The 21,934-nt window shown below is 35.1% G+C and overlaps 2 protein-coding genes across 2 annotated transcripts in view; one reads left to right on the top strand and one right to left on the bottom strand.

Annotated features, from left to right (window-relative positions):
- LOC144964316 (VPS10 domain-containing receptor SorCS1-like) overlaps positions 1 to 15,093 on the bottom strand; it is a 32,721-nt gene extending 17,628 nt beyond the window's left edge. The window contains exons 1-13 of the mRNA XM_078898416.1: positions 14,666 to 15,093; positions 13,699 to 13,772; positions 13,208 to 13,304; positions 12,266 to 12,421; positions 10,006 to 10,076; positions 9,220 to 9,275; positions 8,422 to 8,552; positions 6,876 to 6,971; positions 4,359 to 4,526; positions 3,792 to 3,935; positions 2,511 to 2,714; positions 1,040 to 1,143; positions 6 to 113 (exon numbers count right to left, since the gene is read on the bottom strand). Coding sequence (XP_078754542.1) covers positions 6 to 113; positions 1,040 to 1,143; positions 2,511 to 2,714; positions 3,792 to 3,935; positions 4,359 to 4,526; positions 6,876 to 6,971; positions 8,422 to 8,552; positions 9,220 to 9,275; positions 10,006 to 10,076; positions 12,266 to 12,421; positions 13,208 to 13,304; positions 13,699 to 13,772; positions 14,666 to 14,983 — 1,727 coding nt within the window. The 5' untranslated portion in view covers positions 14,984 to 15,093. The remainder of the gene's footprint in view (positions 1 to 5; positions 114 to 1,039; positions 1,144 to 2,510; positions 2,715 to 3,791; positions 3,936 to 4,358; positions 4,527 to 6,875; positions 6,972 to 8,421; positions 8,553 to 9,219; positions 9,276 to 10,005; positions 10,077 to 12,265; positions 12,422 to 13,207; positions 13,305 to 13,698; positions 13,773 to 14,665) is intronic.
- Positions 15,094 to 15,139: 46 nt separating this feature from the next.
- Positions 15,140 to 20,323, top strand: LOC144964317 (ARL14 effector protein-like). Its single transcript, XM_078898417.1, has 4 exons — positions 15,140 to 15,202; positions 16,025 to 16,161; positions 16,983 to 17,104; positions 19,975 to 20,323. Exons 2-4 carry the CDS (start codon positions 16,030 to 16,032, stop codon positions 20,189 to 20,191), a joined length of 471 nt encoding a protein of 156 aa, XP_078754543.1. The 5' UTR covers positions 15,140 to 15,202; positions 16,025 to 16,029; the 3' UTR covers positions 20,192 to 20,323.
- The last annotated feature ends 1,611 nt before the right edge of the window (positions 20,324 to 21,934 follow it).

Genomic DNA, 21,934 nt, shown 5'->3' with positions numbered 1-21,934 from the left:
TTTACGTTTCGGTAAGCGTGAAGATCCCTGGCTCTGTCAGAACGCCATTCACCAGGAAACCCAGATTGTCAAATAACTCCTCCGTCCAAGTAGCGCCTTCATCACATGAAAACCTGGAATCAATTTTATGATCAGTTTATTATTGTTTGAAACAAGAGACGAATTCGTTTTCCACCAATTCCGATCCTGACTTTTGGGTATTCTTCCATAATCTTCCATAACCAACAAAATCAATGCAAAACATCCAAATGTTTTCTAATGGATAAAAACATTGTGTATGAACAGTCTTATATCGATAAGCTTTCTCCAGATTAGAACAACAAAATCATGTTCTTTTGTCGTCATTGCTGTCCTTATTTGATTTTAAATGTCTTTAAATCAATGGGGGGTTTTTTGTTTACTGTTACTACGTGTGATTTAATTTAAAACAATTCATTGTCAGTATAATCATCTCTTCATAATTAATTCTCCAGTTCATTGCCATCATATGAAGCAAACAAAATTTGAAATAAGCCCAACATCTTCCCAATTACTTACTTTATTGTTTTGTTTGTTGTTTTTAAAAATTATTCTATTAACATTTTGACCATAACTTTAATTTGTACGTGAAGCAGGTGGAGAAGACAGCCCAAGGAAAAGTCAAATGGCAAAGCATCATCGATGGCCTATGCTCCAACTGGGGTCAAGGGCTTAGGTCAAGTAAGTCAGTTTATTTCATGGGTGCAAGCAATTGCCTGCAAGTCTACTTATGACCAGACATATAATCTGAAAAAGCCTGCAAGATTACCTCGTCATTTGAAATCTTGTTCTCAGCATCTAGTCTTCATAATAGTAGTCCACAATTGTTGTATGTTTAATCCAAAGGTTATAATTCAGTAATTTGTTAAGTTTCTTGTCACCAGTTGCACAATTTTACAATATACAAAAACAGAAATAAAACAAAAATCAATCAAATCCAAATCGCAAAAAAACGGCGACGTTTTTTACGGTAATCCAATCGGCCGTCACTCTTGCACCCATGTTATTTGTATGTACTTACTGGATTGTTTTAGAATTGTTCCTTGAAAAGAGTCCATCCGGTATCGCAGTCAGGATACTACCCTGATCTAGAATGTTCAAGTTGTGCATTCCATGGAAGGGGGCCTGGGTCAAATGCAAATCGATAAACAAGTTATGAAAAAACAATTCCACCTCACTTTTTATTTCTTTTGTTTATTTGATAATCACATAACACTGTTTTCCTCCCCTTTTTTTTTTCCTTTTTGTGTCCATATATGGATAAATCATATACAGTCAGTAAAAAATGGACACCCCAAAAAAGTGTTGGTTTTTTTTTTTCTACTTTAGTTTTTGCCAACTGATGTGGTAATTTTTTAATTTTTATTTTTTTTCATATTTAAGAATCAGGAATCTGATTAAGTTAAAAATAAAAGTGGGACAAAGTAACCTTAGACCAATAAGGACCATCTCACAAATGCTTCACAGTACATATACATATCACTCTATGACTTTTGAAGTGTTTTTTTTTTAGACTTTTAATAGACCTGTAAATGAGCTCTATAAAAATTTACTGAGACTGAAACTGAACATCACGGAAACTCTTTGTATCAGAAAATCCAAAGAATCGAAATGAATAGTAAACAGCAAGCTCACTTGAGCAAAACAATGGCAGAAAACTAATTTACGTGGGAATTAATTAGGCTACTTACAATCGTTTCTTATAATTAGGTACCCAATCAATGAAGAAACAGTCAACCAGTTTGTTTACAACGTGAGGCAATCGAGATGTGCTTGTAGCAATCATATAACTTTCGATTTGAAGGTGTCTTCATAACGCACTTCCGGCTTTCGCATTAAACTTTTTCATACTTTTAGGTTCCACCATGTAAATGTGGTCAATTTTGGCTTAGACGAAACAGTGAAATTTATCGCTCGGCGGCTCAGTTAAAATTGGCTACCATTGGGATCACGACAGGTTTGGAAAGTGAAAAGATAATTTCACGAAGGCTGTGTGAAAATACACTGGGATGTGTTCAGACACGGCAATTCTAAGAAGCATCGCTTAGCCTTGGCAATATATCCATCGTAAATATAAACGACCCTTGAGCTATGCGTAGCGCTGTGGAACGTTCCTAATTACTTCACGGTCATTCGTAATGATTCATGAATTCTTTCTTTCCTTTTTTAAAATATTTGAATTTGACGAATTGACTAATTTCAGTTAATTGACTGAGAATTTACAGGTCTATTTTAATTCTTGCGAATGATAAAATAGGAGAAGGAGTATAATAAATAAATGTACACATGTAATGGTATCACATCTGACCAGTAATAAGGTCTGAGGTTCGATCCTCAGTCAAGGTCGACTTGATTTTTTGGGATGGTTTTTTTTCTTATAATTTTCTTTCTTGTTTTGTCTGGCACCTTTCATGCAAACTTGTTTAGATCTTTATCTTACACTGGTGCCCGTTCCTTAATTTCTGAATTTGATATTTTCAGCAAATGCCTACCTTAGTCCATGACCAACCGCCATCCCTGCTGGTGAAGAGTGACATGGGAGATGGTTTGGAGGTGGAGGTGGATGATGATGATGACGACGACGTCAGAGTACCGTGGGCCATGATAATGCCGGGGGCATTGGTGGATGAAATGACTGGTGTCACCAGAGGCGATTGTTTGATATTCAGTAACAAATGACAGTCCGTAGCCTGCAACTAGAAGAAATGAGAAGTTCTTCTCAAACCTTGAAATATGTTTACCCGAAAAAGATTTTGTCTTTTTTAAAATATCAGAATTTAAGCTTAGTGAACAAATATAGCTCAGTCTTAGTGGAGGTTTGTTTTTTTACTTATTTATTTACTCATTTTGATTCTTACTGGAACTTACTAACTTACTTATCCACATCAGTGACCGGCGAGCTTTGTTCTTGTGCCATGACATAGAAGTTAGATGTTTTTGTTGTTGTTCCTTCTTAATAACACACAGGTTGTCCATCAGAGTCACTAGCATGAAGCTGGAGTTTATCCCAGTCTCTATAACATGAATGAACATATAGCAATTGCTTGCTACCCTTTGGGTACGATGCTAGTTTATCATAAAGTACTTTCCACCATATCTAACAGACCCAGCCAGCTCCCCAATCGCAGCTAACATAAGGCTACAACAAAATTTATCCAGATATCCCTAATTTGAGGTAGCTACATCAACTAATGCCAGGTTTTGCCAGCTTTTTAAAATCTCTTCTTCCCCCAATCTTCCTCAGGTCACAAATAAAACTCCTAAAATTTTTCTTAACAATCTCATTGCGGGGTACGGCAACGTCTTCTTGGTAATTCATGACATATCCAAGCTGTGTCAATTGCCACCATTTTAGAGATTACACAAATGTTTCGTCAACTATTATAGGAGAGCTGGTAGATCATCTGTTATGAAAAGGGACTATGCAGCCATGTGGTCTAGTAGTAAGACACTCGCTTTCAGATCCGAAGGTCTTGGGTTCGAGCCTTGCTCGGCGCACAGTTGAGTCCTTGGAAAAGACTCTTTACTCACATTCTCTCACTGTACCCAGGTGTATAATGAGTACCTGGTCAGTAACAGCGTTGTCTCTGTCCGAAAAAAAAAATTGTAATATCGCCTAACAGGCATCATGTCCCCTCCTGTATTGTTGCTGTTAGCCAGGGGCCCCCTGTAAAGCACTTTGAGCACGTTCAGTGGATATTTCGTTATATAAAAGTTCAAAGCTCAAAATGAAAAGGGACAACATTGTGGAAAAAAATCGATGCAATTCTGACCTTCTTGCACTCTTTTTTCAATTCGTCTGTCAGCGGTATCGGCCCCCAGTTCCCACCTTTATCAAAGGAGATGTAACTAGTGACACCATTCGGTACATCTGGCACTCTTTTATTCACAAGGAAAGTCCAGTTCATGCCTTGAACCTGGAAATGCAACAACATTGAAAATATAAATTATGAGAATCTTATTAAATATGACAAACTACAAAATACTTTTATTCTTTAATTGTCTTTTAACCTCGTGCCAAGCAAAGCCAAAAGATAATAATAATAATAATAATAAATAATAATAATAATAATAATAATAATAATAATAATAATCATAATAATAATAATACAATAATGATGATATAATAATAATAATAATAATAATAATAATAATAATAATAATAATAATAATAATAATAATAATAATTAATAAATAAATAAACAAATAAATAAAACAAAAAACAAACTTTTTGAACAACTTGGCAATTCTTGTTTAAGCAAAAAACACCAGCATCTCACTCCAACCCCCCCCCCCCCCTCCTCCCCCAGGAACCATGATGATAATATAACAGGACTTACCTCATGTAAGTCAATCTCCAGCCAATAGGGATGCAGTACATGGTAGACGTCAGAGAAGCTGAGTACAAAATAATGCCCAGTCGTGTCGGACAGATAGAGGTTGACCTGATTCTTATGAGTCACGGCCACAAACACTTGGCCATCGTCCAGATTCAGCAACATGAAGTCCTTGATTGTTTTGTAAAAAATATACGTTGGAAAATTATTAAATTGGAATGGACTGAAGTAATATAATTCTACAGTAGAAGGAGAAGAAAAAGACACCAGTTCTTTTATAAGGGATTGTGTCTATATCTTAGTCTCTTTGCATTCAATTCTGACTGACAGAGGTATGCCTCGTTCTCATGATTTCCAACTACAAACGATTGATAATAATAAAGAAATAAATTGAGATTTTATGTAAACTTGTTTTTGTTTGATTTTGTTTTTAAGGGTTTTGCGGCGCTTGCAACACATTGAGGGCATATCAGCGCCAGTAAAAAGGAAGAAAATGGATATAGAATTACAATTAAAGTACTCAAGAAAAAGTAAGACAAAGGGGAATTAGTTCAAAGAGGGAACAGAAGTAGATTCCAAGAGCACACATCAGTGTACTTCGTTTGAGATCAACTAAATGTCTCATCCTGACACAAGCACAGGTCCCCACAAGGAGGAACACTTTCAAATGTATACAAATCATATATCTATAAAACAAAAAATAATACAGTGAATAACATAGAGATGATTTACAAGACAAAAAATATCAACTCCTAAAACTCTAATTATATATTTGACTGTTTCTTTCCCAGCCAGGGCCAGGACAAAACCAAGTAATCTCATTCCAAGACAAAGACGGAAAGCATGTTGGAAAACAGATATAGGGGTATAGTAGACACAGTAAGTAACCTCCCTGCCCACTATGAGAGGTCAGGAATCCCAGCCAGTTGTTTTTGAGGATTAAAGATTGATTTAGTCTGAAATTTTTATATATATGTTGCCTAATCTGAATTTGATATTTATTATTTTGTATAAAATTTTGAGGCTTCAATAAATGCCATTCTGCCAAGATAACATTAAGATTTAAACTTCGAAGAAAGAGAGAGAGAAGGAGGACACACATCTTTGGAGGGAAGTATTGTAAATCCAACAAGTACCAACAAGTATTGATTGATTGATCACCAGATGAACAAGGAAGACAAATGGAAAAAAAGGTACAGGTGGAATAAATGAAGCAGAGTAAAGTGCATTGAGCATGGTAAAACAAATAAACCTAGAACATTTATTTGTTATTTAAAGGTCTGTTGACGATTTGTACATTTCAAAGGTCTAAACTCAAAAACATTTCAACACACAGACACACACACAGATACACATACACAAACACACACAACTCACAAGCACACAAGCACACACAAACTCACAATCACACACACACACATACACATTCATGCCATGTATATTATGTTTCAATTAGATAAGAAACATGGTTTGCTGTCAGGCTGTATCCGATTGGATTCAGTGTTTTTTCAAATCTTGATAACTATCAAGAGAATAATGACATGTCAGTGTATGTCAGTGGACCTGATTAATCAGTTGTCCTTTGTCAATTTTTTATCGTAAGTACAGGCGCTTATCATTTTATGTATGTTTCATGTTTATTCATTATGAAAATATTATGAAATGTTATGTGGAGAAAAACCGTTATGGATCCGTGCCGATGGTGACAAAAAGTTTAAAAATGAGGAAAATTTTTGAACAATTGCCTTTAAGTCCCATTTTGACTGCACTAACCTCCCTTTTTAAAGCAATTGAGATGATAAACAATCATTGATAATCTAGCTAGCTTCTGGAGAGTGGAAAACTACAACTATTTGTTCCAGCATAAATCAAGTCTCTCACAACTGGAAATGTAATTTTTTTTAAAGGGGGGAAGTCCTCGTCTGACTCCAAAATCGTGGATTCCCGGGGCACTGAGGGAAACCATCAGCGCTGATGGATTCCATGTAAATCCTATCATTTGGAGAAAAAAAAGATCAATTGGATTATAATGATCTTAATTGTCATTATTGTAAAAACCATCACCATTGTATAAAAACATCTTTATTTTTGTCTTTAAACATAGAATCAGTGCTTTGTAACAAAGTCAATCAATATTGAGCATGTTCAATTACTGAATGGGTGACAATGCCAAAAAAAAAACCAAAAAAAAAAAATCTGCCTTGATGATGTGTCTTTGTATAAGATAATTTACATACAAAACACAAAAAGGCAAATTATTCTCTACAAATCAGAAATATTTACATCTGACTTGCAGAGCAAGCTTCTAATGGTGCTCACACTATTAGGGTGATCAACCCAATCAGCAAATTTCTCATCACATTTGTGCACCGTTGCAAACCTGCCTGGAAGCTTCGTCACAAAACACCGTTCAACTAGATGCTCTGTGGTTCGGGTTCTATCCCACATCGGGTACTTGCTAAGGAAACGAACACCGCAAAATGGAACTGTAAACACGTATTTATCTTTGGACATACTTACATTGGTTTTGACATTGCCCGGGAAATAGGCCATTTTGAATGGCTGCCTATTGTAGGACACCATCATGTTGCTCACTGATCCCTTTAGAGTTGATTTCTGAGGGGAAAAAAAACATGTTAAAATTTTTTTAAGGAATTATATTAAGGGACCAAATTAATTCACCCATTTTAAACTATGGCATATACAGACCTGCTTAGTACTATGAGAAATTTGTAATATTACGAATTTTTGGCCCCAATATGTGTATTTGATTCAATAAATTATGTTGAAAAGGAAAGTTTGGTTCCAGAGAACCTAAATTTAGGACTTTGGACCATTTTTTGATCATGCTGAGGGCATATCATTTATTTATTAAAGCCATTTAGAGTGACTTTCCTTTATTTTTCTCATGAAAACTACAAGTTTTTGAAATTTCAAATAGGCAGCTCTGAATATGCCACCATTATGTACCAACAAAATTCTTCTGCAGTGCTGAAATATACATGAGCAAGGAAGGAAACATTATTCCTATCAATAGTATCAGACAAGACATAACTTCAAACCCAAGTCTAAGCTGACATGAGCATTCCCGCTATGATCCTTTGTGCCCGAATTATACCATGAAAAAGCCATATAGGGCAGATACCAATATTTCTGCTGTCTTTAGAGTTGTAAGATTATTTTATTTTTGCACTTGAATTTTGTATTTTAAACACCCTTTCAGAGTCATTGATGACTACCAGTTCAGAATATAAGCATGATAAAACTTCAATTTTTATACAGACCAATGCATGATGGCATGAGACGAAAACAAGCAGTCTTTGTGATAGCATAAGAAAATCCTCAAGTACATAAATTGTTTTACAGGTCAGTTAGGGAATAAAAAAAAGAGTATCTGATCTAGTACTGATCCTTGAGAGACATTTGATTCCAAGTCAAAATGTCAATATTTCACCATTGACAGCAATTATCTTGTAGATTTTTGACCAATCAAAACATGGAATTTGTGACACACCTTCACACATGCTCGAGCAAACATATTTAGTTGTTTATAAACAATAAATAACGTGAATGAAATCAACTTCTCTCTGGTCGTTGTTATTGCTTTTATACCGCCAGATGGGTGACTAGTTATCACACGATTTTTTAGATCATAAGGTAAATGTTTAAGTTTACACATAGTTTTCTGTGTTGGTTCTGTTGATCAAGCGGTAGAATAGTGGGCATTTTACTTAGACACATGCCATTGACAGTAAAACCTGTGCAGTTCGTTATGTTACCCAATCATTGCCATTGTTTACATTACGACAACTGTCCGAGAGGCGTGATTATCTAGGTGTCTATTGCTTGCCTTCTTTCTCCCTTTAATAAATTTCTGATCCATGTGCTTGCCCATCATAAAGATGAAGCTTATGGAAAAGGAGACTGGGACTAGCTTTATTGAAATCGTTAGCAAATAGTACCATTAAGGCTTCCTATTCATTAAAATGACTATCAGACATCAGTTCACTCTGTATATTTCACCTGACTGTAATCACAAGTCGAGTATGTTAGAAACAATCCTGACCTGTACAAACATGAATTCTTTGTGAATGACTAAAGTATCTGCCATGAAGGGTCCGAGAAAGCCCATCTGGCTGGTGACATCTGTACACTTTGGACCACTCAGGCATGCTTTATATTCTGCTTGGTCTGGTGCTAAAAAATAGAAGAACAAAAAAAAAAAGCAAACAATTGAGAAACACTGCACCACTCAGCTAATTGGAAGGGAATAAAATAATCTGCACTTTAAAAAAAAAATAAAGCTCAATATCCCCTTAACATGCTTCACAAGGGGTCCCTAGCCAACAGAAACGCATAACATGTAGGATGAGACATGACGTCTGTTAGGCGATATTACAACTTTTTTACAGAGACAATGCTGTTGATGGACAGGTACTTGATTACCACATTATAGAGTGTGAGTCAAGAGCCCTTTTCCAAGGACTCAACTATGCGCCGTTAGAAGCGAGGCTTGACCCCAGGGCCTTCCGACCCAAAGGCAAGTGTCATACCACAAGAACACATTGCCGCACATCCTGAATTCAAGAAGAAAAACTCTAGAAATAACTTGAAATGTTTATTATGTTCATCTGAAAATATTCTTAGTACAAAATACATTTCAATTCTGGCAATTGATGAAAAATACAAACACAAAGATACCATCAACGCCAATCAGAGGCACAAAGTTGTAGGTAGATTTTTTTTTTCTCGGACAAATCAAAAATAAAATTGTCTAAATCTCAATTTTACACAAAGAATATATCAAATCCAGGCTAAACATACTGGCAAAGTAAAAGATTTTATGAAAAAAGATGAAACTTACCGACACTTTCGACTTCCATGTGTACCAGATCCTCTTTGTCATAGCCAGCAGTTCCCCTAAAATGAAAAGTAAAGTAAATTCAGGGATGTCAATTCAGGAGGCAAAAATTTACTGAACTTTGAGGCAAACACATTGACAGACCCTTTCTGAGTGCTGAACTCCAGTAAAAAGACATGTATTTACATTTTTCCATTTAGCAGATGACTGGGAAATATAGTGAGGGTATATAATATACTGAATTCTGTAAATATACGACAAACTGGCAACCTTGTAAAATACTCTGATTGTAAAGGATATTTTTCTCAACATCACTGTAAAACTGTGTTTGGCAGTAGAAGGACTAGCTTTAACAGTAATCATAACATAAAGCGAGCTTATCAAGTGATGTTTAATTGCAACTATGTCCATTTCTCCATAATAAAAGGGGATCAAAATGAGACTGTGTAATCACTAACCAGTGTGTGCACAACCAGGCTTAAGGGTTTAAGTTTGTAAAGGAAAGTTAAAAGAAGAGGAACATTGTCAGCACAACAAACACATAATAACACAGTGTTGAGTAGTCTGAATTGATTGTAAAATAAAACACAATTGGAGCAATGCCAAATGTGTCGACTGTATATACTTCATTATTGTGAAAATCTTCCGGATTTTTTATCTGCAATTGTCCATACAGGCCATTTTAATAGCCATATAAACTGTATCACTGATTTAATTGGATATTATGACCAAGTCAATACTGAATTAAGTTTTTCACAACAGGTTTAATTTATATAATTTAACACTTACCAATAAAACTTTGGACGGACATTCTCTGATAGAAGAGTCCAGGTTTTGGCAAAGTCATGGGTCACATACAGCTAGTGATGTTTAAGAAAAGAATATCGCATTAAAATCATATCAATCAATGCAAAACACAAAAACGACAAGAACAAAAGGGTACCATAATAACAATAATAAAAATAATAATAATAATAATAATAATAATAATAATAATAATAATAATAATAATAATAATAATAATAATAATAATAACAATAATGATGATGATGATGATAATAACATCAATAATAATAATAATAAGAGTACCATCCAATCCCAAGGCGAGTGTCATACCACAAGGCCACACAGCAAGAAGAAGAAGAAGAAGAAGAGGATGTAGAGGAGGAGGAGGAGGAGGAGGAGAAGAAGAAGAAGAAGAAGAAGAAGAAGAAGAAGAAGAAGAAGAAGAAGAAGAAGAAGAAGAAGAAGAGAAGAAGAAGAAGAAGAAGAAGAAGAAGAAGAAGAAGAAGAAAGAAGAAGAAGAAGAAGAAGAAGAAGAAGAAAGAAGAAGAAGAAGAAGAAGAAGAAGAAGAAGAAGAAGAAGAAGAAGAGAAGAAGAAGAAGAAGAAGAGAAGAAGAAGAAGAAGAAGAAGAAGAAGAAGAAGAAGAAGAAGAAGAAGAAGAAGAAGAAGAAGAAGAAAGAAGAAAGAAGAAGAAGAAGAAGAAGAAGAAGAAGAAGAAGAAGAAGAAGAAGAAGAAGAAGAAGAAGAAAGAAGAAGAAGAAGAAAAGAAGAAGAAAGAAGAAGAAGAAGAAGAAGAAGAGAAGAAGAAGAAGAAGAAGAAGAAGAAGAAGAAGAAGAAGAAGAAGAAGAGAAGAAGAAGAAGAAGAAGAAGAAGAAGAAGAAGAAGAAGAAGAAGAAGAAGAAGAAGAAGAAGAAGAAGAAGAAGAAGAAGAGAGAAGAAGAAGAAGAAGAAAGAAGAAGAAGAAGAAGAAGAAGAAAGAAGAAGAAAAGAAGAAGAAGAAGAAGAAGAAGAAGAAGAAGAAGAAGAAGAAGAAATGAAGAAGAAGAAGAAGAAGAAAAGAAGAAGAAAAGAAGAAGAAGAAGAAGAAGAAGAAGAAGAGAAGAAGAGAAGAGAAAGAAGAAGAAGAAGAAGAAGAAGAAGAAGAAGAAGAAGAAAGAAGAAGAAGAAGAAGAAGAAGAAGAAGAAGAAAAGAAGAAGAAAAGAGAAGAAGAAGAGAAGAGAGAAGAAGAGAAGAAGAAGAAGAAGAGAAGAGAAGAAGAAGAAGAAGAAGAGAAGAAGAAGAAGAAGAAGAAGAAGAAGAAGAAGAAGAAGAAGAAGAAGAAGAGAAAGAAGAAGAAGAAGAAGAAGAAGAAGAAGAAGAAGGAAGAAGAAGGAAGAAGAAGAGAGAAGAAGAAGAAGAAGAGAGAGAAGAAGAGAAGAAGAAGAAGAGAAGAGAAGAAGAAGAAGAAGAGAAGAGAGAAGAAGAAGAAGAAGAAGAAGAAGAAGAAGAAGAAGAAGAAGAAGAAGAAGAAGAAGAAGAAGAAGAAGAAGAAGAAATCGTCATTACCATCACCATCAAAAAAAAAATTTAAAAGAAAAAACAAGGCCCAATAATGATTGTGTCAGATTGATATGCAATGATGCAAGTTTAGTCCCAAAATATACCAGAGTATTTGAATACAACAATTTCTACCCAGAGACACCCAAGCTGAGTTTAATCTTTTTATTTTTTATTTTTTATTTTTTTTTTTTTTTGTATATTAAAGTCTGATATAAAGCACTGGATAATACAGATAATATAGATCAATGTCCTGCACAAAAGTAACAAAAACAACAGTAATGTCAATCTTTACTATAGAAACCATGAAATTCCATCTTGAGCTTGAGCTTTTTTAAAATATAGCACAATACCCATTTAACATACTCAAAGCACTTTACAAGGGTCAACAGCAACACTTAACATGTAGGACAAGACATGAGGCCTATAAGGCGATATTACTTTTTTTCCAACAGAGACAATGCTGTTACTGTTAACCGTACTCATTTTACATCTGAGTACGGAGACATAATGTGAGTAAAGAGCTTTTTCCAAGTACTCAACTATGCGCCGTTCAGAGTGGATTTGAACAAGGATCTTCTGATCCGAAGGTGAGTGTCATACCACAAGACCACAGAGCCGCTCTAAGGGGATTATACTACAAATAGCTCCTACCACTCCCACTTTACATAAAAAAGAATTATCGTTAATCGTTAGGTGTCATTACATCATGAAACATTGGCCAACCTTTTTCAACGTCAGACTGTAGATAAGAATCTTGTCTCCGTCAGAAGGGTGTGGCAAGACAATATCTGGCTCTACAGGCACACTGTGTTCAGAGAATGTAGTTGCCTCGTCCGATGTTGTGTAGACTTTCTTTCCGTCAATGTCAGCAAACAGCAACTGTTTAGAAAAAAAAAAAAACAAGTAGAGCATTTACATAGCACAATATCCACCAAACGTGCTCAAAGCACTTTACAAGGGGTCCCTGGCCCACAGCAACACATAACATTTAGAATGAGACATGATGCCTACTAGGCGATATTACATCTTTTCCGACTGAGACAACGCTGTTAACACCTGAGTATGGTGAGAGAATGTGAGTAAAGAGCCTTTTCCAAGGACTCAACTATGCGCTGAGCGAGGCTGGAACCCAAGACCTTCCGATCCGAAAGCGAGTGTCATACCACAAGACCACACAAAATGTTCTTTATCCAGACCTGCCTACAACTACGAAAAATTCCTAAAATTACGAAATTTTGTCCTCCAATTTCAGAACTTCATGAGCACTTTAAAGTCATTAAATCTTATTGAAAATGAAGGTTGATGCGCGAGTTCATAAGTTTAAAGGCTTTTGAAGTGTTAAATCATCATTTTGAGAGTAAATTGTTGAGCTATAAAGTTAACTATAGTGACTGCTATTTTCATCTCCTAAGACTACGAATTTTTAAACGTTTTTCTAACAATGCTCTGAAGGTTTATCAATATTTCCTCTCTCTCTCTCTTCTTTCTAAGAAGACATATAACGAAAACTTGTTCAACAACACTTGTAGTCTTTAAGGGCACACTAACAGAGTGCCTTAGCTTGACTATTAAAAAAAAGGGAACATCATCTCAAAGTCGAAGCAACTGGATGTGTTTTGCCTTTTTACAACAGATCCTATTGGATATGTCATGAGGGTATCTTACCTTTTGAGTGTCATTTGGGAAGGCGTAAAAATAGGAAATCTTTACGTCAGATCCAAGATTTTCTACTTTTTGAAAAGTTGACCCATAATCATCAGACCTGGAGGCAAAAAAAAAAAAAATACATAATCATACCCATCAATGTCAAACAGTAACTTGAGATATTCTCTTACCAACAAAGTGTCACGAACACAAAAAGACATATTTATAGACAAATGGTAATGAATACTTAGAACAGTAAAAAAGCGTGTCTTTAGTTTTCATGTCTGCCTTTACAAAACGTTTCAGTTATTTCCAAAGAAAAAAATTTATGACTAAATTATCATATAAAGGACAAAACTTTGAAAACAGGATATAAAACTCCAATTCCCACCATCTCCGTTATAAATCAAACCTCGCAATTGCCAAGCCATATAGACCAGGCTTTCCTACTGGCAGACAATAGAGTTTTTATCCTAAAACCCTAGAGGGATATGCAATGCAAAGAGGCTTACCTCCACAGCTGACTCTTGATTACCACCCTCTTTCCAAGTGATATGTTGAATTGACATGTCAACACAATTACTTTCTGTGGATAATGTTGTAAACATGATTTGTCAAATAATTTGAATGATTCCTGTCCCTCATTCAAAAACATAAGATTTAATGTTCCACAATATCTGCTAATCATGGTGCTGTAAGATGCTATTACATTTTATTTATTTCTTTGACAAAGTGAACGCTCACAAATGAGGAACCTGACTATAATGAGCAAAAATTAGAAAGGACTGAACCTTGTGCGACAAACAGCAGAACTTGAACCCGAGATTACAAGCAGAGAATCTTACAACAAGCTCATGAAGTTGTACAAATCGACAGAACAATCAGAATGGGTGTTGTTCATAGTTGAGTTTACCGTGTGTCACTTTCATTGGTAGAAAATGTTGGCCTTCATTATCATTGCTCTTCTCGTTGGTAAAATTCTGAGGACTAAGCACCTACTAACCAAAATATCCATTGTGTATTCCCAATTTATTTTTATTAAAGTACAATGATGGCATATATCATATATGGAGGCAAGAGTTCAAATTCATATGATGATTTCAGTAGCGTTGAACAACAGTACAAATTTTGAACAGTCTAATGTGCAACACTTTCTAACAGGTCCAACTGTTCCATCAGCCCACTTACTATATGGACCATGGAAGTAAAGGCGAAGGAAAAAAACAACTGTCATTGTAAAAAGCGCCCAATTCTACTAAAGTAAAGTTCATCTCGAATCTCGGTGCTCAGGCGGTTAACCAAAAGATGAAGCAATGAGTTGTGCAAGCCATTGGTATAATGAGGAGGCGTTTCATTTGTTGCGCGAAATTTTACAGAATTACAGAGTTAAGACCAATCTAAACTTGAATGAGAAATGAACTAGACGTCTATGATAAACTGAATTGAATTGGTTGGAAACAAAAAAAATATGGAACTTACTTCACTAATTTCTTTCCCGATCCAATGAACAAAAGCTTGGTTTGATTTCTCCGTACCCTTCAATATAGCTTTGTCAACAATTATTTTATGTGGAGTTAGTCTAGAAGAGGCTGCCCTTCTCACAATATTATGGACAGGCAATTTTGACACTGTCAATATATCCTCTTCAATCGTTGTTTCAACAGATTTTAGTGTTTGCCAATGTGAGTATTTGTTATTAAGAGATGTTATCCTGCAGTTGCATGATAGTACAAAACAAAACAGAACAATCAGTAAAGCTGGTCTTGACATGAACTTCTCAAAAAACATTGTATCCATTTTTATTGCATAATATTGGACTCCTTTTGTTGCAATTTATCTCGGGGTTTACTGGTTCATCTTGACTGATGTTTTCCTTCCTTTGAGATCGAACTGCTAAATTCTGTTTTATCTTCCGGGTCAAATGAAAAAGTAACTTCCGGGTTAACTTTCTGACTGACCAACAACAAGCTACTGGCTACACACTACACACTTCCAACACACACAGCGACTGTTTTGGTAGGGCCTCGCTTGTAAATATCACTCAATCGTGTAGATTACTTTGAAGCAACAGCACGGAGCAAAAACTAAATAAGAAATGATTGAAAATAAAATAATTTGTCTGGCTGTAAATTATGGATCTGTGTTTGGTAGATGGCGTGAATAACCCCGCCATCACCATTGCCACTCAAACAACATCAACAAGGCGCTTTGTTTCGACAAACTCAACAAATCAGTCTCAGATTGAAGGGCAATTTAGCAATGAATGTAGAAACTGCGAAGTCAAATCACACAGTACCAGGTGTAAAATGAATACCTGGTCGTTAACAGCATTGTCTCTGTCAGAAACAAATATGTAATCAAGTTTTGTCCTACATGTTAAGTGTTCCAAGATATCTACTATTAGTAATACTTTGGGACTTGGGACCCCTTCTTATGCATTACTTGTAAAGCAATTTTAAAATGTTTAGTGGAAAATAATTGTGCTTTATTATAAATATAAAGCTCAAGTTTTCTTGCTTTGTTTTTCTCCCCAAGTAATTAAAGATATGAATTTTCCCATCGAAGGGAGCATTTATGTAGTCATCCCATGTCTTCAACAAATGAAGAAAACATTTGATTAATTAACAATGGCATTGAGTCTAACGCTATCCATTACTTTTAGGATGGTAATAATAAATAATATGTTATACTTTAGCCATTTGACATGTTAGGTGAGCAATAAATTATTAACGAGAGCACAGGTAATGATGCAATGATTGATTTGCTCAATACATCAAGACTTCTCCAAGTATGCTATATGATAGGAATGATTATCATAATTTTTATTTATTTCTGCAGATTGTATGATAGAAATTATGGATTCAAAGGAGGCTTCCAATGACAGTCAATGTCTCTCATCTTCGAGCGGATCGCCTTTACCGAGAGATTTACAAAAGGCGTCCTTTCGAGATGGGTTGGGTGCTAAATCAGATGAAGTGAGTGCTTATTCTTGTTCCTGTTATCTGGTAGAGCTTAAATGGTGTACATTTTTTACTCATAGAACTCAAACAAATTAACCAAACTCGAACCAAGTGGATGGGTGAAAATGTCAGAGGAGCTTGATAAATTTTAGGAGGATGCAAAAAGATAATTTTTTATTTGGATTGTATGGATTCTATTAATTTGATTTAAATTTAAGAATAAATTTACTTTACTTTACATATATATGCTTTTTATCCTTGGATCATAATCTTCAGTTGCAATCTGAAATCACAGATAGTTTTATATATATACAGATGATATCAATTTATTTAGAAGAGAGGGAAGTTTTAATATGATGATACCAAATTAGTTTGTAATCCCCAAAAGAAAAAATATTTAAAGTGAGTTGAGAGCTGGAATATTAGAGTTAACATTATTAAGGTTCAAGTGAAATGCCAACAAAATTTTAGCAATTTATTTTAAATGAAATTTATCTCCACAAAAATATTTGAATTGAGATTTTATATTGTGACACTCCCCTTCAGATTGATATCTCTCACTGTCCTCTGGTGTAAAATGAGTACCTAGTCATTAACAGTGTTGTCTCTGTCGGAAAAACAGGCATCATGTCTCGTCCTTCATGTTTACCAGGGACTCTTTGTATAGCGCTTTGATCTCATTTAGTGGATACTGCGCTATATAAAAGTTATGTTTTAAAATATTTTTAATCACCGAAAAACTTGTCACAATTCAGATATTTTTATTTTTTTATGATGCATTTTAAAAAATTGATGTTATATTTTTTTTTAATTGATTAAATATTTTTTTTTTCCAGGCAGCACGTCAAGAGCTAAAAAAGTTGAGTCTTGACGAGCATGGAACTTTTATGATTGACTTTGATCCAGAAAAATCACAGCGAGAATTGAGGAAAATGAATCGAAGAATACTTGGCAAAGGGTCAGTCCTTTTTGGAATATTTCAATTGTCTTATTTGAGTTATCCATTGTAGGGTACAAATCGGAGAAAAATACTGTTTTAAAATATTTGAGCTTTATATAGCACAATATCCACTAAACGTTCTCAAAGCGCTTTACAAAGGGTCCCTGACCAACAGCAACATGTTTTATGTAGAACGAGACATAACGCCCTGTTAGGCGATAATACCTTTTTTTTTTTTTCGATTAGAGACAATGTTGTTAATGGCCTGGTACTCATTTTACACCTGAGTACAGTGAGAGAATGTGAATAAGTAGCCTTTTCCAAGGACTCAACTATGCACAGAGGGAGGCTCGAAGCCAGGACCTTCTGATTCGAAAGTGAGTGTCATACCACAAGATCACGAGCCGCATGAATGTGCCAAGAATGTTTATTCAACATCTTTCTTTTTTTTATTTAACATATTGATGTGATATTGACTTGGTCATAATATACATGTTCGATTCAAATTAATAAAGTTCATTAAATTCATGACCTGTTTGTCCTACTGTTACTAAGACAAGATTTTAAGTAAGTTTCAGTTTGTAGAAGCTAATATTACACAGCATTTGGGTTCTTGGTTTTAAAAGATATAAGACTTTTTATTATTGTTTTAGTGTTCAAATTTTTTGGTAGTGATATATAATCCATATACAGTGCACTCTGGATACGTCGACGTTGCCTAAGTCGATTTTTACCTAAGTCGATTTTTTTTCTTGGTCCCTCCCCCTTCTTCCTATACAACATTAGTAAAAAAAAAAAAAACTCCACATAAGTCGATGTCGCTTAAGTCGATGTTCTTATCACTCATGACTACAAAAAAATCACAAATAAACAAGTATTTCCATTGGTTAAAAAAGCTACCAGTAAGAATTTTAAGTGGTTAAGAATATCCGCGAACGATTGGCGCACATCGATGTAATGTAGGTGCTTTGCCTGACGTCCGTGTTCAATGTACATGAGCAGTATTGAATAACTTTAATTTCTCCATCTCAAATTTTACATTCTCGCAACTTCAAGTTCAAGATTTTTTTTTTGGTTCTAATCCCAGGCCATCCTATGTAATGGCCCTCTTAATTAGTATCAATTTTATCAAGAATAATTCAAGTCAAGTCTACAACTACAATGGCAAACCTATCGCGGAAAAGGAAGATTCAAGATTCGATGCATTTGGAAAGTTTGGCATGCGACAGAAAATCATCGCATAGGAAATTGGCATACCAGCTATTTCTGTCTCGACGATTTACAAGAAGCATGACCTTGACCTAGAGGCTCCTACCCTTCAGCTTTTCGCGGAATAATTTCACTTAATTGGTATACATTTCACATTCAAGGCAAAAATTCCGCTTTTCACCTTTCCCATCAAGGAAAATTAAAAAAAAAAAAAATCTCTAGCGAAAAAAAAGTGAGCTATGGCTTATTTCGTCATCTCCTATGGTCAATCAACACACATTTTGTATGTCTGATTAGTCTCTTCAAAGTGTGTGCTGCTGATGTTGGATAATATTTTATGTTTGGGAGGGGGTTGACCGAAGTATTATTATTATTATTATTATTATTATTATTGTGACTCCGATTCGTGAGGTCAATGACCTTGGTAATATTATATGTTGGCTTCAATCGGTAATAATATTATTTGAGTACGGTCAGCTTCTTTCCCTATTTAATTTTAGCCCTGTGTCCGTGTGTGTGTGTGTGTGTGTGTGTGTGTGTATGTGTACCGGCACGCGCGTTTGCTTGATTAGGTGTGTGTATGTGGGAGGGGGTGGGGGGAGGAGGGTCCTGACAAGGTTAAATCCATCCATTCAATGCTTTGCTCTCAGACGGCCAGGACCTGTGTGTTCTCTATTATTATTTGACCCCATTCTTAGTCTTTACACAATCTGTACATTTTTACACATTTTTTATTTTTAATCATTTGAGTACTTTTGGATTGTCTATTACATTTTCTGTTGCAAAGCATGTCATAGTCAATAACAATAAGTTGATTCCGCTTTTTTAAAATCTCAAATTCCGATTGTTATGTATTCTGATTCCTCTATGGGCTATTGGGGTAACCTCTGACGACCACTACAGAGACCGCGCGATATGAAGGGACATACTTATTCTAGATTGGTTTGCTTTGTTCAAATGAGTTTTTGCTCATTTGGTTACCCTCCGGTTAAGTTGATTTTCGGATAAGTCGATTTTTTTCTCGGTTCCCCTGGGCATCGTCTTATCCGGAGTCCACTGTATTACTTAGTGAACTCAACAACTGTTCTTTCATCAGAAAGTCAATTATGTTATTCTTATAGAGCCCAACATATATATACAATTACTGTTGTTTAGGGGGTATTTAACTCACTGTCGTTAACTTGAATGTGTGATTGAACAAGAGTGTTAGACTTTCATTCGTGTTGAACCTGAGAGACTTAGCAACCCTGATACAAGAAACAGCCAGGGATTGTCTTTGTGGGAATAGGTTATTCAAAAGCATACCTGCAAACATAGTGTATGCACAACCCTTCTCATTCTGCTTTTTCTTACACAGTAACTAAATGCTTCCTCTTTCATGATGTCAGTCAGTCATGCAGAGTTGACTTTGCCACTGAAGTTGTAGACTTGACTAGAAATTTAGTAGCATTATATAAGGAAAAGAGAAGTGACTGCAGCGTATCTTTCTTTTTAATGGCATTGAAATGATCTTAAAGTGTTTCCAGTGGTGTAAAAGTCTATGTACTAACACAAAATTATAACCCATGACATGTTTTCCAATTACTCTCAGCTTAACTTCTATTTCAAACACGAAAACAAAAAAATTAGCATTGAACAAGTCTTTAAACTTTTTTTCGTTCATTTTGTTTTATCTACAGATCCAGTAAGAATTCCCTTTATGATGAGAGGGGAATCTTCTTGGAAATACCAATAGATTTATGCGACTGTTTGTCGAAGGATTGTCCAGGCTGTCATTTTGCATGCCCCAAGTGTGGCTCTGAAAAATGTGGTACGGATTGCCGCTGTGGAAGACGATACAACATTGACTTGATTGAGATAGAAGGAACTGATACATATTATTCATTCCCATTATGACAATTTGATAAATAGATAATCATTAATTTCTAAACAAGCGACATTGTTCGAGACATGTTGTTTGATGTAAGCGAGTGTTCACAGCGTAAAACACTGGGTGGGGTTCCTGACAGCAGTGGGCAGGGAGGTACATACTGTGTCTTCTATCCCCTATGTCTGTTTTCCAACATGCTTTCTGTCTTTGACTTGGAATGAGATTACTTGGTTTTGTCCTGGCCCTGGCTGGGAGGAAAACAGTCAAATGTATAGTTAGTTTGGAGTTTTGGGAGATGATATTTTTTTCTTTGTAAATCATCTCTCTGTTATGCACTGTATTATGAATTGTTCTATGTATTATATATGATTTGTAAACATTTGAGTGTATTCCTCTTAGTTGGGACCTGTGCTTCTGTCTGGACGAGACCTTTAGGTGATCTCAAACTAAGTACTTTGATAGAGTGCTCTTGGAATCTACATCTGTTCCCTATTTGAACAAATTCCCCTTTGTCTTACCTTTTCTTGGATGCTTTAATTGTAATTCTAGAACTTTTTACTATCCCATTTTCTTCCTTTTACTGGTGCTGATATGACCTTAATGTGTTGCAAGCGCCGTAAAATCCTCAAAAACAAAAACAAACAAACAGCGTAAAACAGGTACCCTGGTGAAGAATATAGGTATTAAAATTGTCATAACTATCAGGAGCCTCTGTGGTGTAATGGTAGCACATCTGACCGATAATCAGAAGGTCTGAGGTTCAATCCCCAGTCAAGGTAGACTGATTTTTTGGGATGGTTTTTTTTTTTCCATACACACTTGTTCATAAATTTATATTATACCGGTGTAATGTAGTATTGAGAGTGGAGGTTTATTTTATGTATTAATTCTCCACACCACGCAAGCATTTTACATAGGTTGTCAGCTCTTGTCTCACAGAATCGCCCTTTTAATTAAAATTAAATTATAGAGGTCTGCAAATCCTATCATTTCCCCGTTGCATATTACATGAAAATAGTAAACAGCAATTATTAAGCATAGGAGTAATCATTGCTGTTTACTATGTTCATGTAATATGTAACGGGGAAATGATAGGATTTGCAGACCTCTATAATTTAATTTTAATTAATAGGGTGATTCTGTGAGTGCAGGAGCTGACAACCTATGTAAAACGCTTGCGTGGTGTGGAGAATTAATACGTAAAATTTTCTTAAATAAGAAATTAACCCCCATCTTAAATACCACATTACACTGGTTTAAGATAAATTTATGAACACGTGTGTATGAAAGGTGCCAGACAAAGCAAGAAAGAAAAATACCCAAAAAAAAACAAGCCTAATAAAATGTTCAAATAGTATAAAGGGGTAAACAAGCCTAATAATATTTAATAAAATAGTCCAACACTTGAACGTTATAACTATAGGCTCATTAATATTTTAAGTAACATATTTATAATGCTAATGCCCAGATAGCATGAAGTAAACAAGTGCTAGATACTCTGGCCTCAAGAAGTACCGGACTGCGCTAGATAAACTAGCTAAACCATGGTATTGTAAAATATATCAAATTACATGTAGCCAAGTCATAATGATATCGTGCATATCAACCTTATAGGAATAGAGACGTAAAAGTATGCAGAAAAAGCTGTTGATCAGAAAGAAATTTAAGAAAGTTAAATCAGTGTAATCATTCTCCCCTTATTAATGCATACCACACCACTGAACAGGATAAAACACGTCCGTTCTTTAAGATATTTTTGTGGAAGAGAA

This window comes from Berghia stephanieae, chromosome 2 (assembly GCF_034508935.2).
Source record: "Berghia stephanieae isolate SIO BIC M18660-M18661 chromosome 2, UCSD_Bste_1.3, whole genome shotgun sequence".
In the NCBI taxonomy this organism is placed as follows: Eukaryota; Metazoa; Mollusca; class Gastropoda; order Nudibranchia; family Aeolidiidae; genus Berghia; species Berghia stephanieae.
Note: the sequence above shows the minus strand (reverse complement) of the source record. Positions and strands in the feature narration are given on the sequence as shown.

Bases quoted from the DNA above. Each gene is read 5' to 3' on its own strand.
- LOC144964317 (XM_078898417.1), top strand. From the start codon at position 16,030: ATGATAGAAATTATGGATTCAAAGGAGGCTTCCAATGACAGTCAATGT. The intron at 16,162-16,982 runs GTGAGTGCTTAT...TTTTTTTTCCAG, and splicing joins TGGGTGCTAAATCAGATGAA to GCAGCACGTCAAGAGCTAAA. The intron at 17,105-19,974 runs GTCAGTCCTTTT...TTTTATCTACAG, and splicing joins CGAAGAATACTTGGCAAAGG to ATCCAGTAAGAATTCCCTTT.